The sequence below is a fragment of the Octodon degus genome, unplaced genomic scaffold (assembly GCF_000260255.1).
Source record: "Octodon degus isolate 3935 unplaced genomic scaffold, OctDeg1.0 scaffold00214, whole genome shotgun sequence".
NCBI lineage: Eukaryota > Metazoa > Chordata > Mammalia > Rodentia > Octodontidae > Octodon > Octodon degus.
In genome coordinates, this window is record NW_004524790.1 from 3,163,605 (window position 1) to 3,178,618 (window position 15,014).

A 15,014-nucleotide genomic window follows, 5' to 3' on the forward strand; every position below is an offset into this window, starting at 1 on the left:
ACTGCAGAGTGGTGGGGGGCGGCCCGAGGGGCTGGGAGAGGGTCCGGCCCATGCTGCGCCTGGGCTGGGACTGGTCCCGCCGGCGCAGGGTAGCAGGAATCTCTCCACACACTCACCGGACCTGGGCTAGGACTGGGTCTCAAGAATAGTTAAATTTAAATAACAGAAATATATTCCTTGATCAAAACAGTGCCACAGGCTTGTTCTAAAGATTACATATTAGGTTCTTTGGCGGACATACTTATATGAGCATAAAGTGATTGTTAGCCTGTCCAGCTACCAAGTAGTTTTTTTTTTTTCTTACATGTCTAGAAGATGCAGATGTTTGTTCCCTCAGCAGCCGGCCAGTTCTTGGGGGTTTCAGACTCCCTACATCTTGTCATGCACAAGGTTGGGATACAGCCCATTTTGTGTCAACTGGTATTTAAGGACTCTCACTGGCGAGAGAACTTTGGGATCCCATCCATAGAAAGGACACTCTGCCCAGGCCCTACCTAATCAGAAATCTGAAAACCACATGAAGGGATTACTCAGTACCAGAATTGGAATGACAGGAGTGGAAGCTTTTCAGACGTGTTGATGTAGCTTTTTCTGTTTTTTTCTTTATTTCTTCCATACAATCGTGAATGTGTTATGTACTAACAGTTTTTGAAACTTTGTTTTATTGTTTCTACCTTAGTGTTAGAAGCTTTCATTGTTTACTAATCCATTTTTCTCCATGAACCAGCTCCTACTGTGTTCTCCTTAAGGCTACACCCTGTTCAGGAGCAGCGACATCAGAGCAAGGAATCCATTTTCCTTCTGCAGATGGGGTCTGTACCTATGTCATACTCATTATAATACACAGGTGTTTGATTTTATTTTGATTTCTAGACACTTTGTTTATGTTTACATAGTTTTTGAGGCAGGAATTACTGTGCTGGATATGATAGCAGCAAACTCCTGGGCTCCTGAATTTCTTCTGCATCGGTTTATTGAGCAGCTAGCATTACAGCAATTAGTCACACCCTGAATGTGTGTTTTTCTTTCATCCTTTTATAAAGTGTGTTTTTTAAGATGAGTTTCATATATAAAGTTTGATTCTCATAATGCCTATTGAGTATATCTTTTTGCTGACAGATCAGAACAATTTTGGAGTGATGAACAGAACCCTGCTCAAAATCCCTTAAACTCTGTGAAAGGATTAATTACTCACGTTACATATTGAATCTTTTAAGAAAGATTTTATTTGATTGTGATATATTCCTCAGCATAGAATGCACTGAAATGTGGTTTGTTTGGGGAGTTGAATTCTGAATGGTAGATGGGCAAGAGTGCATTCAGAGATAACCAGAAGCATAGAAAGTGATAATGAGGGAGTCTGGCTACACCATGCTTCAAAGTGATTGAAACTAAAGGCAGCCCAGTGTGACCAGACAGCATCTGAGTATAGTAGGGAGTGAGAAACTGACCAGGTACCAAGCACAATCAGATTTCAGGACTAGTTCAGAGATGAGGATCTGTTTCTATTCCTAGAAGAAGAGGATGAGCTACCCACTATTCTATTTTCCTTTGCTGACTCCACATATGCTCAGAGGATCAGGCTGCTTTTGCAGGTGGCCCTGCTCTAGACCCAGGCACTATCATCTCTGTTTGTGCCTGAAAAGACCACACTTGCAATTCTGAGATTTTATAGCCAGGCCAAAGCATCCACCAGGAAGAAGCATTTAAGGACTTATAAGAGAATTTAGCTTCCTGCTAGAACGGGAAGGAAAACATGAATAAATTTTGTTAAGATATGCAAACAAGTGGCCAACCTATCCTTTCGTGTTCTTTATTACTTATAGTTTCTAAAAAAGCATGTAGTATCTGAAATTTTTTTCAGATAAATGTGTGTATTCACTTAACTTTAGTTTTCTAAATAGTTTTCACTATGTATAACATAATTTAATATAACATACTATAGTATAATATTTAATACTATAGTATAATATTTAATACTATAGTATAATTTAATACTTAAAATGTGATAAAAAGTATAGATGATAATCTAAGAGATAGAGATAGAAATAGATGTATAGAAACAGATAGATATAGACACAGTGGTTACTTTTTATAACCTGTCCCTTTGATGCATCTATTAATGCATTTTCTGTAAATTGCATACTCATTTTATGTTCTCATTTTCAAAATTTTGAAATTTCAGAGCACTTGTGTAATATGTGTTATTGATATAAAAATCTCTTCCTTAGTAGTGCAAAAGTTGATGAAATTATTTTAATATTAACATTTATAAAATATTCTTTGTAGTGCTTTACTGTTTTTACTAAAATTTCAGGGCTATAGAATATTCTGTTCATTTTGTTAAGGTTGTGGTTATAACATATGTGTTTCAAAAGACTTTCACTTACCAATTTTATATTAAATTTTTTTAATTAGGCTTTCTTTGGCACTATACCACAAGTTTCTTTTATTTTATAAGTGAATAATCTTATTCCTAATGGGATACTCATGTCTGCTTGTCTGTCAAATTCTTTTATTCTCTCCTGTCTTGCTGAATATTTATTCTGTAGCTTAGAAACTTCAGAGCAACTGAGTCATTGTGATGCTAACAAAGACATCTTGTTTTGACAAAAAATTTTTTATGAAAATCCTCTTTACATACACCTTCTTTGAGAAGCTTCATTCCACAACATTCAAAGGAGATTGCACGCTGTCAATAGAATATTCAATTTTCTTTACAGAAATCTTTCAAGAAGATAAGGGAAGAGCACTTGGCTGTGCCAAAAATCCTGGGAAGGAGGGTGAACTTTTATTCATGACCATCATCCATCTGCACCGTGACTCACTATTTTATCCTTTAACCAAAATCTAAGATCTAAGTGTTGACCTGAATGAATCTCAGTTTTGTCAGCAATTGTATCTTTGCTTAGATACAAAGTAATGTGCCGCTATATATTTATATCATCTAATACTTAAAATAAACTAAATTAAGTGGATTAATGTACAAACAACCCAGTATTTCTTCGCAAGCATGGATATGAATAGCAAATTTGCTAGCTACACACTTAATAACATTAAGGAAATATCTTTTTCCTAAAACAAATCATTTAGGGCCAGGGAGATGGCTAAGTAGAATAAGTGCTTGCCTGACAAGTGCAAGGGCCTGAGTTCATTCCTTAGTTCCACCAATAAATAAATAAATAAATAAATAAATAAATAAATAAACTAAAACAAACCATTTGAACAGAAAGGGATGCTTGTTAATATTGAATGCTATAAGTACTTTGATAAATACATTGTTTTCTTCTTTCAAACTGAGGATATTTTAAAATATCACATTTTCTAAGTATGTATGTAATATAATTCTATGCATAAATTTTATTTTGAATATACATATCAATGTCATGTTAGCTGTAAAACAAATGTAACTGAAAGATGAAGCAACCATTCTGAGAATCTTGCAAGGCCACTAATCTCCTCCATGAGAAATTCACCCCCATAATGCAACTAAATCCTGTTACCTTCTAAAGTCTTCCAACATCATCATATTCATACTTGTGTTCGACTTATATGAGTGTGTGGAAAGAACAAAAGCATACAGCCTATAATTGGTTCTGGGGTAGATTAGAAGTTGATCACTGATTGAATCTTTCCCCTAAGGACTTCTGTGCTCTCTCTGCAGGCTCTCACCCAACAACTACCAGAACTACCTGGCCTTTGTTTTTGCCATAGAAGAGATTAACAGGAATCCTCATCTTTTACCCAACATTTCTCTGGGCTATGAGTTCCATAATTTCATTTACAGTCATTGGAGGATACTAGAAAATTCCTTCATTTTGCTCACAGGACAACACAAGATCTCTAATTACATGTGTGGGACAGAGAGCAAGTGTGCAGCAGTCCTGACAGAAATGTCATGGGGAACCTCAGCTCAGATTGGACCACTGCTGGAGCTCTACAGATTTCCACAGGTGAGGGTTGGTGTGGTAGGAAGTGAGGGAAGCACATCCATGGTGCTTCAACTACCAGGAACAAAAATGATTAAAAATGAAGCTGGGATTAACATCTTTTTTTTTTAATTTTCTGTATTTTAGGGAAGGATCTACAGGGTGTTCAGGGTCTCACTACTAGATCAGACTCAGAGTGATTCTTCTGTTTACAGCCTCTCAAGTGCTGGGATTACAGATGCATGCCACCCACACTCAATCGCAGTCTCAGTGTGCTCTGGATGGGTGGGGGGCGGCAGTACAGCAAATCTGGGGATAGAACCTCCTACCCCTGTGCCTGCTTGCAGGTATGTGACTCTGATGAGCTATTTGGCCTACCCAACATCTTTTAAAGTCTGCAGTGCACCAAAGTGTGCAGAAGAGACTTAGTGTGTTACACACAATTTCTTTCTTTCTTTCTTTCTTTCTTTCTTTCTTTCTTTCTTTCTTTCTTTCTTTCTTCCTTCCTTCCTTCCTTCCTTCCTTCCTTCCTTTCTCTCTTCCTCTCTCTCTTTCTCTCTTTTTGGATTAAAGTGAAAGGAAAAAGTATGTTTCTGGGACAAATGAGTACTTTCATACATTTTTTAAAAATCCCTTGAGGAAATAATTCGAAAAGGGAAGAACATGTGTCTCCTTCTACAACTTGTAGAATTTACTCAGTAAAGTTCAGGATTACAGTATTACCAACAGAATTACAATGTTTTATCCAGTTTTCTTTTCCTTTAAGGTTACCTTTGGCTCATTTGATCCTGCACTGACTGAGAGGGGCCAGCACCCTTCTATCCATCAGGTGGCCCCAAAGGACACTCATCTGGCCCTCGCCATGGTGTCTGATGATTCATTTCCACTGGACGTGGGTGGGACTGCTCATCACAGAAGGCCTTAAAGGTCTTCAGTTTCTCTCAGATATAAAAGCTGAGATGGACAGAAACAGAGTATGTATAGCTTTTGTGAAAATGTTGTCAACTGCAACTGTGTCATATATGTCAGCCATTAAGAAACACGATATCCTGACTGGAGATACAATGTCTGCCAATGTGGTGGTCATTTACTATGATGCTGGTAGTCCAAATGATGTAAACTACAATAAGGCACAAAACTTAGTGACATGGAAAGTCTGGGTGACAAACTCACAATGGCATGCTGACCTAACTGGGAGAAATTTCATACTAGATCCATTCCATGGGATTCTTATTTTTTCACACCACCATAAAGAGATTTCAGGTTTCAAAACTTTTGTCCAGGAAGCTACCCCTTTCAAGTACCTGGAGGACACTTACCTCATTATGTACTGGTCCAAGAATTTTGATTGCTCATTCTCTGAGTCTGACTGTGCTTTGAAGAACTGTACAACTAATGCCTCTGTGGCTTGGTTGCCTCCAAATCATTTTGACACAGCTATGAGTGATCAGAGCTACAATGTATACAACGCTGTGCATGCAGTGGCCCAGGCCCTCATGAGATGCTTTTTAAAGAAGTGCAAAGGCTTCTAATAAGAAGTACAGAATGGATGATGTTTTCCCCCTGGCAGGTAATGTGTCTTCCCTTGCATGGCAGGCAATGTCTTCCAGGTGCCAATCTTACACTATTCCATGTGTTTCCCAAGAGAATATTAGAATAATTTCTACAAAATCCAACTCATCATGTATCATCCGTTCTGTAAGGAGGAAATTCTTGAGTTGTGTTGAAACAATCCCCAATGCAAGTGCCACTGGCAAGGAGGAGGAAACACCTGACCAGCTCACTCTTTCCACCGACGGGATGTCAATTCCTTACCCATGTAGACCTGCTCATGATTTTCTTAAAAGACTACCAGAAAACCTGTAATGACTTATAAAAGTAAATAGCAGTTGCAAGCACAAGGGTCTGAGTTCAATCTCCGGTTCCTCCCCTACCCCCATAAAAAAGCATTGAACCAGACATTGCACATAATTAAATTTCATTTAATTCTGCAAACTCTTATGATAATAATGAACTCACTTTGTGGTAGATAATATCCGACTAATCAGATAAGAAAAGGAAGTTGTGGGTTTTAGAAGCTTTGATTCTACATTTGAGGTTATTCATTAACCCAACTGTATATCTTATTTAAATAGGAATGTATAGAATACGTTTTTCCTGAAACTGACATTTCTGGAACATGGTGACATTTTAGTCTTGAGACATTCACATTTTCCAATTTAATAAATACCAGTTTTAAAGTTGCTTCAGGTTAATGGGATTAAAGACACTTAGGAAATTTCCTGCACCCACATTTTCTGTCTTTCTCCTGGATCCCTGTTCACATAGGATAATGTATCTCTTTTAGCTGCATCCCTTTCTGAAGAACGTCCAATTTAACAATCCTGCTGGGGACAAGGTGAACTTAGATGACAAAAAGAAACTGGATTCAGAGCATCATATTCTTAATTTTTGGAATTTTCCAGAAGGCCTTAGATTTATGGCTAAACTAGGCACATTTTCTTCATATGCCCCACATGGCCAAAAAATGACTTTATCTGAAGATATCATAGAATGGGCCTCAGGAGTTACAGAGGTATGTTGTATATAGCGATGCCATACTTAACCACAAGTAAGATAAATAGCATCATGTGTTTTCTTCCCCACAATTTGCTCATGCAATAGTTCTATGTGGAAATTGAATAAGTAAAATTAAATTTTCATTTTTTTATTTTAAAGAGAGAAAGAATAAATACAATATTACAAAATTACAAAAGAGATGGGAGATTAACAACAGTTAATATAATTCATATTGTTATGTTCAAAGTAGTTGCTCAATTACTTGATATAGATATCAAAATTTGATCGAACAACAGAAGTATAAACTGTTCTTTTTGAAGAAGATAGAAATCAGCAGTACAATTATCATAATTACCTTGTGTGTGCATATATATACAGTCATATATCTACATATATGAATATGTAGATATATCTTTATATCTATCTATATCTGTATACTTGTATCTTTATATGTTTTTCTCTTCCTTCATTTTTCATTTATGTTATTCCAGTTTTTGTTCCTTTAAGCAGTTTAATCTCCTTTCACAATATCTATTGTACATTTTGGATGTTATTTATTCTTACAGTTTCTTACACTATGGAGACAATACAGTGCTTGCACCCGTGAGTCTGATTTGCGTCACTGATGAGCGTGGTCTTAAGTTGATTCATTTACCTATAAAAACAATGAGATTCATAAGTGAAACAAACAAGACACTTATAAACATTGAATAGTTTCTTTGGTGTAAAAAAGTTAAAGATATGAACCAATGAGATAGCTCAGTGACTAAGTGCCTGCTTTGGCAAGCACAGGGACCAGGGTTTGATTCCCAACCCCATACGAGACACCAGCCCCACCCCTGAGCCAGGAACTGAGTCTGGGCATGGTGGCGCATGCCTGTAAGACTAGCACTGGGGAGGCTGAAAATAGGAGGATCACTACAAGTCCGAGCTGTGTAGTGAGACTCTGTAACAAATACATAAATGAATGAATGAATGAATGAATGAATGAATGAATGAATGAATAAATAATATATAAAAAAGTTAAAAAATAAGTCCTAATGTGCCAAAAGATACTATGAAATAAGACATTGATCAAACAGGAAAATTAATGAGGTGGGATGAAAGGGGAAAGAACAGCAGGGAAAAGGAAAGCAATGCAAGTGTCTCTTAGTTCATTGCAAAGGAAGATCAGTACTAATAAAAATTGGAAATTTTTTTTTTGTACCAGGGATTGAGCTGAGGACTCTGTGCTTGCCAGGGAAGTGCTTATTCTCCTGAGCTATCTCCCCACCTAGAGAAATTTTTATACCCATATTTTGTACCCTCAGCAACTATTTTAAAGATAAAAATATTTGTAGTATTAAATTTTGTTATTCTCCTATGATTTCTTTGTAAATTTTTGTTATACATTTTTCCCTAAATTTTTTTAAAAAGTTCTTTTTTAAATCCTGGGTTTATAATTGTTTTTTCCCATAATTTTATTGAGAGACAAGTAGCAATGAGATAGTTTGAAACCAAATTGGTAGGACAGCTTCAATAATTAACACATTGCATACTCTCTTCCTAAAGGTTATTTGCTGTACAAGATGCAAACATGATATCCTATTTACGAACACTATTACAACAAATCCCTCTATTCATTAAGAGAATGTAACTATATATCTATCCTAACCATATTGAATACAGAGATATAAAATGGACATTCATCTATATATCCTTTTTATTAGTTCTATCATTTGAATATTTTAGGTGTGTAAACTCAGCAAAATATTCTAAAAGAGTCCAGTAGTCCATAATAGTATTGGGTCTTCCGCTTGACTGGCAGTGTCAGAAATTGTTGACCTGAGCCCCTACAGCTCAACATAATACCATGGCTTTATTTCTCATATTTCCTTTTTATACTTTTCTGCTGGATGGTTAAGACCAAAGTAAAGCAAGACCTATGCAACAAGAGTTGTAGCTTTTGCATCTGATAAATGGGCATCCAAGATGAACACACACTTCTCAGAGGATGAAATTAAAGAAGCAAATAAATATATGAAAAAACCACCTCACTAGCCATTTGTGAAATGCAAATTAAAACAACATTAAGATATCATCTCAACTGAGACAGAATGGCTATCATAAAGAAATCAACCAACAACAAATGTTGAAGAGGCTGTGGGGGAAAAGGAACCCTTCTTCACTGCTGGTGGGAACGTAGACTGATGTACCCATTATGGAAATCAGTGTGGAGACTCCTTAGAAAAGTTGGACTGGAAATCCCATTTAAACCAGCTATTCCTCTACTGGGAATTTTCCCAGAGGATCTGAAAACATATCATAGTGATATATGTGTGCCTATGTTTATAGCAGCACAATTTGTGATAGCCAAATCTTGGAAACAACCAAGATGTGCATCACCTGAGGAATGGAAGAAAAAGATGTGGTATTTTTATACAATGGAGTATTACTCAGCTATAAAGAATGATAAACTCGAAGCCTTTACATTTAAGTGGATGCGCCTTGAAGATATACTCATAAGTGAAATACACCAGACACACATGTGTAAATGTTGTATAGCTTCCCTAGTATAAGAACTCAAAAGAAGAAATACAAATAGAAAGGTATAATACAATTAAAAGTAAAGCAAGAACCTGAGGACTAGACAATGAAAAGAGAGCAAGGAGAAGAGCTAGGAAACATGACAGGGGCAAGCCATACAGTTACATGTAGAAGATGAGTAAGGAAATGATCCTGAGAATCTTCAGAAGATTTTTGAAACTAGCAGTTTATTGGAATGATTATCATTCTTTATAGAGAAGAATTAATTCACTGTATAAAACTACCACATCTTTTTTAGCCTTTCATCCCTTGATGGGCATTCAGCATGTTTCCAACATTTAGCTGTGAGAAATTGTACTGCTATAAACATGGATGCATATCTATTATTCTGGTATAATGTTTTTTATTTCTTCTGGAAAAAAGTGCAGTGGGTCTCTAGGCATTTTTTTTAGGAATCTCCACATTGATTTCCACAGATGTTGTACCAGTCTACACTCCAAAAAACAGTGGAGAAGGCTTTCTTTTTCCCTTCAGATGCCTGCCAATATTTGTTATCGGTTGATTTCTTGATGGTAGCCATTCTTTTAGGGATGAGATGGAATCTCAGTGTTGCTTTAATTTGCATCTCTTGAATTACCAGCAATGTTGAACATTTTTCTTATGTTTATTTTCTGTTTGTATTTCTTCATCTGAGAAGTGTATATTCATCTCAGATGTCCAATTTTGATTGGTCTTTATATTTTGGAGGTATTGTTTTTTTGAATCTTCAATATGTTATTCATAGAAATCTATTCTCAAAGAGACATTTGGCTAAAATTTTTTCTCACTCAGTCAGTTGTCTTTTCACCCTGGTGATGATTTCTCTTGATTTGAAGATATTCTTAATAGTTTGTGGTGGTAGTTGTTTATTCTTTGGAGTACTTCCCATGTAATTTGGATTTTGTTCATGAACTCTCTGCCTACCCCTATATGTTCAAGATTTCTACCTAATATCTTTTGCAGTAGATTTAATTCTCCTTTTTTAATATTGAGTGCTTTGATCAATTTTTACTTTAGTTTCTCTAACAGCAATGGAACACCCATCTCTGACAAAACAAAATAAAAAGGGGGATATAAATGAAAGACCATTTTGTAGTGAAAAAAATATATGTATATACAAAATAGGATAGATGTCCAGCTATTTTCTCTTAATTCAATGAGAAGAAAGATTTGTACTAATATTGTTTAAACAAGAGATTATGTCTGCATCTTGTACTGTGAATAACTACTATGAAGACAACAGTATACAATGTATTAATTACTGTAACTGCCCTACTAACCTGTTTTGAAACTGTTTCAATGCTATTTTTTTTCATTAAAATAAAAAAAATTTAAAAGAAAAAATAAAGGATGATGATTGACATGTGTCTACTTTTTGCTCATTACCACTTGGAAAACTAGTATTTTTTTCCCAGTGACATTTATTAAACAGGCTTTCTTTCAGTGAACATGTTTGACCTTTTAGCAAACATAAGATGGGTGAGTATGCTTGTAGTTCTGTCTTCATCTTGTAATCAATTCCGTTGATCCTCAGCTCTGTTATTTTACTAATACCATGCTGACTTTAGCCCAGTAGCTTTATAGTATAATTTTAAGTCAATGATTGTGATGCTTCCTGCCTTGCCTTTTTGTCCGTGATTGCTTTTGGTATGCTAGGTCTCTTTTGTTTCCAAATGAATTGTACATATATTTTCTCACATCTGAGAGGTGTTCTTTTTATTTATTTTTTTCCATTTTAGTAACAATGAAACAGTTTCAAAAACAGGTTAGTAGGACAATTACAATTATTAATATATTACATATTGTTGTCTTTGTAGTAGTTATTCAGAGGACAAGAGGTATTCTAATGCTACTCTGATAGGGATTTCATTAAATCTATGTCACAGTTTTGAGATTATATCCATTTCATAATATTGGTTCTTTATATTCATGAGCAAGTGATATCTTTTCATTTTTGGATCTCATTTCAACATACTTTTATAGACTATTATAATTTTCAATGTATAGAATGTTTACTGCTTTGTTGGTTTGATTTCTAAGAATTTCATTTTTTTAAGATGTCACTGTTTCCTCAGTTTGTCTCTCTTTGAGTTTGTGATACATGTACAGAAATACTATTGCCTTTTTAGTGTTGACTTTGTATGCAACTATGACATTGAATTTGCTTGTTAAATCCAGAAATCTTTTCATGGAGTTTTTGAGGGTATTCTTTATACAGTACAATGTCATCTGTGAATAATGATAATTTTACTTTTTCCCTTTCTAAATTTGTCACTTTTATTTCTTTCTTCTATCTAATTGTTTTTCCTAATGTTTCCATAACTAAATATGAAATGGGGTGGTGACAATGGACAGCCTTATCTTGTTCTGGATTTTACAGTAAAAGTTTTCAATTACTTAGCTCTTTAGTATAATGTTGGTTGTCGATTTCTCATAAAAGTCTTTTATTGGGTTGAGGTACAGAAAATATTCCAATTTTCTCTACAGATTTTTACCATGAATGAGTGTTAGACTCTATCAAAATTTTATTTGCATCTATTGAGGTGCTATTGTGATTTTCGTCTTGGAATCTTTGGCATGGTGTACTACATTTATTGCTTTTATTGAGAATTTTTGCATTTATGTTCAATAGAAAGATTGGTCTGTAGTTTCAATTTTTGGCTGGGTCTATCCTCTACTTCTGGTGTCAAGGTAATAGTTGCTTCCAAGAATGAGTTGGAAAAATTCCATTTTATTTTCATTAAAGAGTTGTAGGAGTATTGGCATTAAATGGTCTCTTGATTTCTTATAGAATTCAGCAGTGAAGTCCATAAGGACTTGGGCATTTGGTGGTAAGTTTTTACTTATGTTTTCAATATGATTAACTGATATTGGACTATTAAGAATATTTATCGGGTAGGGGAGATGGCTCAGTAGAATAAGTGCTTGCCCTGCAAGCTCAAGTGCCTGAGTTCAAACCCCAGTTCCACCAAAAAAAAAGAATATTTATATATTCTTTTTCATTTTTTATTCATTTTAATGAGAAAAAAAGATAAAATAGCAATGAAACAGTTCCAAAACAGGTTAGTAGGCCAGTTAAAATAATTAATACATTACATATTGTTGTCTTCATAGTAGTCATTCAGAGGAAAAGATGCTACATATTGTTGTCTTCATAGTAGTTATTCAGAGGACAAGATGCAGACATGATATCTTGTCTAATATTAGTACAAACCTTTCTTCACAATGAACTAAGAGAAAGTAGCTGTTTATATATCCTAACTATCTTGTATATACATATTTTTTTCACAACAAACATTCCTTTATTTATATCCCCTTTTTTATTTTGTTTTGTCAGAGATGGGTGTTCTATTGCTGATAAGGAAGGTGTATTTGGAGAAGTTTTTGAAGGACCTTTTCACACTTGATGCCAGTTCAAAGATTGTAGGTACCTGAATTTAGAAAAAAATAAGCCAGTATAGTCCAATTGTCCATAATAGTAGTGAGCATGACTGGCAATGGTCCATACCGCAAGGTATAAAAAGGAAAGCTATATTAATATGCTGAGCTATAAAAGGTTCAAGTCAACAACTTTGGACTAATTATATCTTCTTGAGTCAGCTTTGGTAATTCATAAGTTTGTATGAGAATTTAGCCACCATGATACTTTTTTTTTTTTTTTTTTTTTTTTTTTTTTTTGGTGCTGGGGATTGAACTCAGGACCTTGCACGTGCCAAGCAAATGCTTATTCTACTGAGCTATCTTCCCAGCCTTGGCCATGATTCTAATGGGCTTTCCTTTCAAGTTGGTCTATTTCATTTCTCTAAAAAACTTTAATATTCACTTTTTATGTTGAATTTTGGTGATCGTGATTATTGTATGTTTGAGAGTAGATGATTTTGTATGGCTAAATGGAGTTCTATATGCTTCACTTAACTATATATCAGATTCTTTTCCCATGCTTTGGAAATTTTCTTGCATTTGCCTATTTATCTCATACCTTTTTACTCCAATTTTTTCATTGAGGCCTATCAATCAATTTTTACCTCCAAGATTATTTGTGATCTGATTTCCTTTATAGCCTCACAGATTTGTTTATTTCAATTGCTATCATTTCTGAAATTTCTGGAGTTCTGAGATGACATTTTGCTTCATCATCTTGTCATTTTATATTTCAAAAACTGTTTTATTTTGCTTTTAGGATGATTTTTGTAGGGTTTTTTTTTCTTTTCTGTTTTATTTTGTATTTTAGGCAAGGGTCTACAGGGTATTCAGGGTCTCATTACTAGATTGGACTCATAGCAATCTCTCTGTTTACAGCTTCCCAAGAGCTGGGATTACAGGCACGCGCCACCACTCCCAGTCTAAATTGCAGTCTCAGCACGCCCCTGGGGAGGGGCCAGCATGGAAGGCCCAGGCCCCTGTGTCTGCTTGCAGGTGTTTTAATCTGCTGAGCTTTTTGACTGGCCTTGTTTTGGGGTTTTTGTAAGAGGTAACTCTATTTGCAGTATAAAGCTCTCTCTAGTAAAAAACTGTTCTTCAGGGATGTCTTCGTGTGAAGGTTTTCAGTTTGTGTCTGTCCCAGATCTTAGTTTCCCAACCGGTTAAGCGTGTGATATTTGCGTTGGTTTGGCTCAGTACCCAGTCATTTGTTGTAGGACTGTGGTAATAGTACTGTCCCAGAACTTCCCAGTAAAATTACAGAAGGATGAACAACTGATTGCAACAGCTATCATGTCCTAGCTAAAGTAGTACAATTAGCAGTAAAAACATCATGAAGCACAATTAGGAAACTAACAAACTGGAAACTATGGATTTTGTATTTAGATCATAGAAGCAAAGCCTGTAGTTATGGAACAAAAACAGTCATAGACTAGGAGTTTTCCTGCCAGTTGTTTCCCCTTGGTAGAGTGGTTTTTTCTCTGTGGTGGTGGGGAAATTAGGGAAGAGAGTGGATAAAGCAAAGACAACTGGAAAGGATGTACAAGCAATGCTGGGGGACAAAGGATAATCACAAATGGTATGGATAGTAGAGAAGGGTTAGAAAAGAAAGAATGAGAAGTATTCAAGGGATTGTTTGAGGTTAGTTTTGAGTTTGTAGGATGGGAATAGTTTTCTGTGGCTGGCCTCTCCCCAGCCATTTAGAAAAGACGTTAAAAAAACAGAAGAAGAAGGACGAGAAGGGGAAGGGGAAGGAGAAGGAGAAGGAGGAGGAGGGGGAGGAGGAGGAGGAGAGGGAGAAGAAGAAGGAGAGGCAGAAGGGGAAGGGGAAGAGGAAGAGGAAGAGGAAGAAGAAGAAAAAGAAAATTTTTAAAAGGAAAAGAAATTAGAATAAGAAAAATACATATAAAGGAAAATAAACTAGGATAAAAATAAAGCAAGGTAAAATGAAAATTTTTAAAAGGTGGTGGCCCTACCCACTATCTTCTATTTCCTGTGTCTTTTTCCTTAAGCAAAGTGCTGGTAGAACTAATTTATTAACTGTTGGCTCATTATGTTACTATTCCAACTTGCTAGTCTCACTTGTCCATTGAATGCACCCTAGTTAGTGACCTACTGTGTAGCTGGTCTTTCCCTGGATTCCTGGTCTCCGTGATGTAGGAGGAGGGGTCAGGTACCTTGCCTCCTCTGATAGGGCTGGTTGCTGAGTCCTGTATTCAATGTTCAATGTGATATTTCCATGGCTCTAGCTCTTCATGTGCACTGTGTGTGCCTTATGCACTGTCCTATTGTATTTCTGCTGTTCCTTAGGTCTCTAGAACACTTCTCTTGCCAAATGAACCATCTCAGGGTGACGGAAGAATAGAGGGGTGTAGACTCACTTTTCTCTCCCACACATGCTCTCCAGGGCAATGGAGCTAAATTTTCCAAATTTATTTTTGAAAAATAAATTGTTTATAAACTTTCTAGGTGGGAAACAAGTGCACTTATGTTTTTCATTTGTTTCATACTATGAAATGACTTCAGCATGCAAATAGTATA

At 35.7% G+C, this 15,014-nt stretch overlaps 1 protein-coding gene across 1 annotated transcript in view; it reads left to right on the top strand.

Moving 5' to 3' along the window:
- LOC101584631 (vomeronasal type-2 receptor 116-like) overlaps nucleotides 1-15,014 on the top strand; it is a 46,082-nt gene that overhangs the window by 4,899 nt on the left and 26,169 nt on the right. Inside the window, 6 exon segments of the mRNA XM_023705136.1 lie at nucleotides 728-812; nucleotides 3,665-3,953; nucleotides 4,696-4,796; nucleotides 4,798-5,420; nucleotides 5,423-5,499; nucleotides 6,277-6,504. Coding sequence (XP_023560904.1) covers nucleotides 728-812; nucleotides 3,665-3,953; nucleotides 4,696-4,796; nucleotides 4,798-5,420; nucleotides 5,423-5,499; nucleotides 6,277-6,504 — 1,403 coding nt within the window.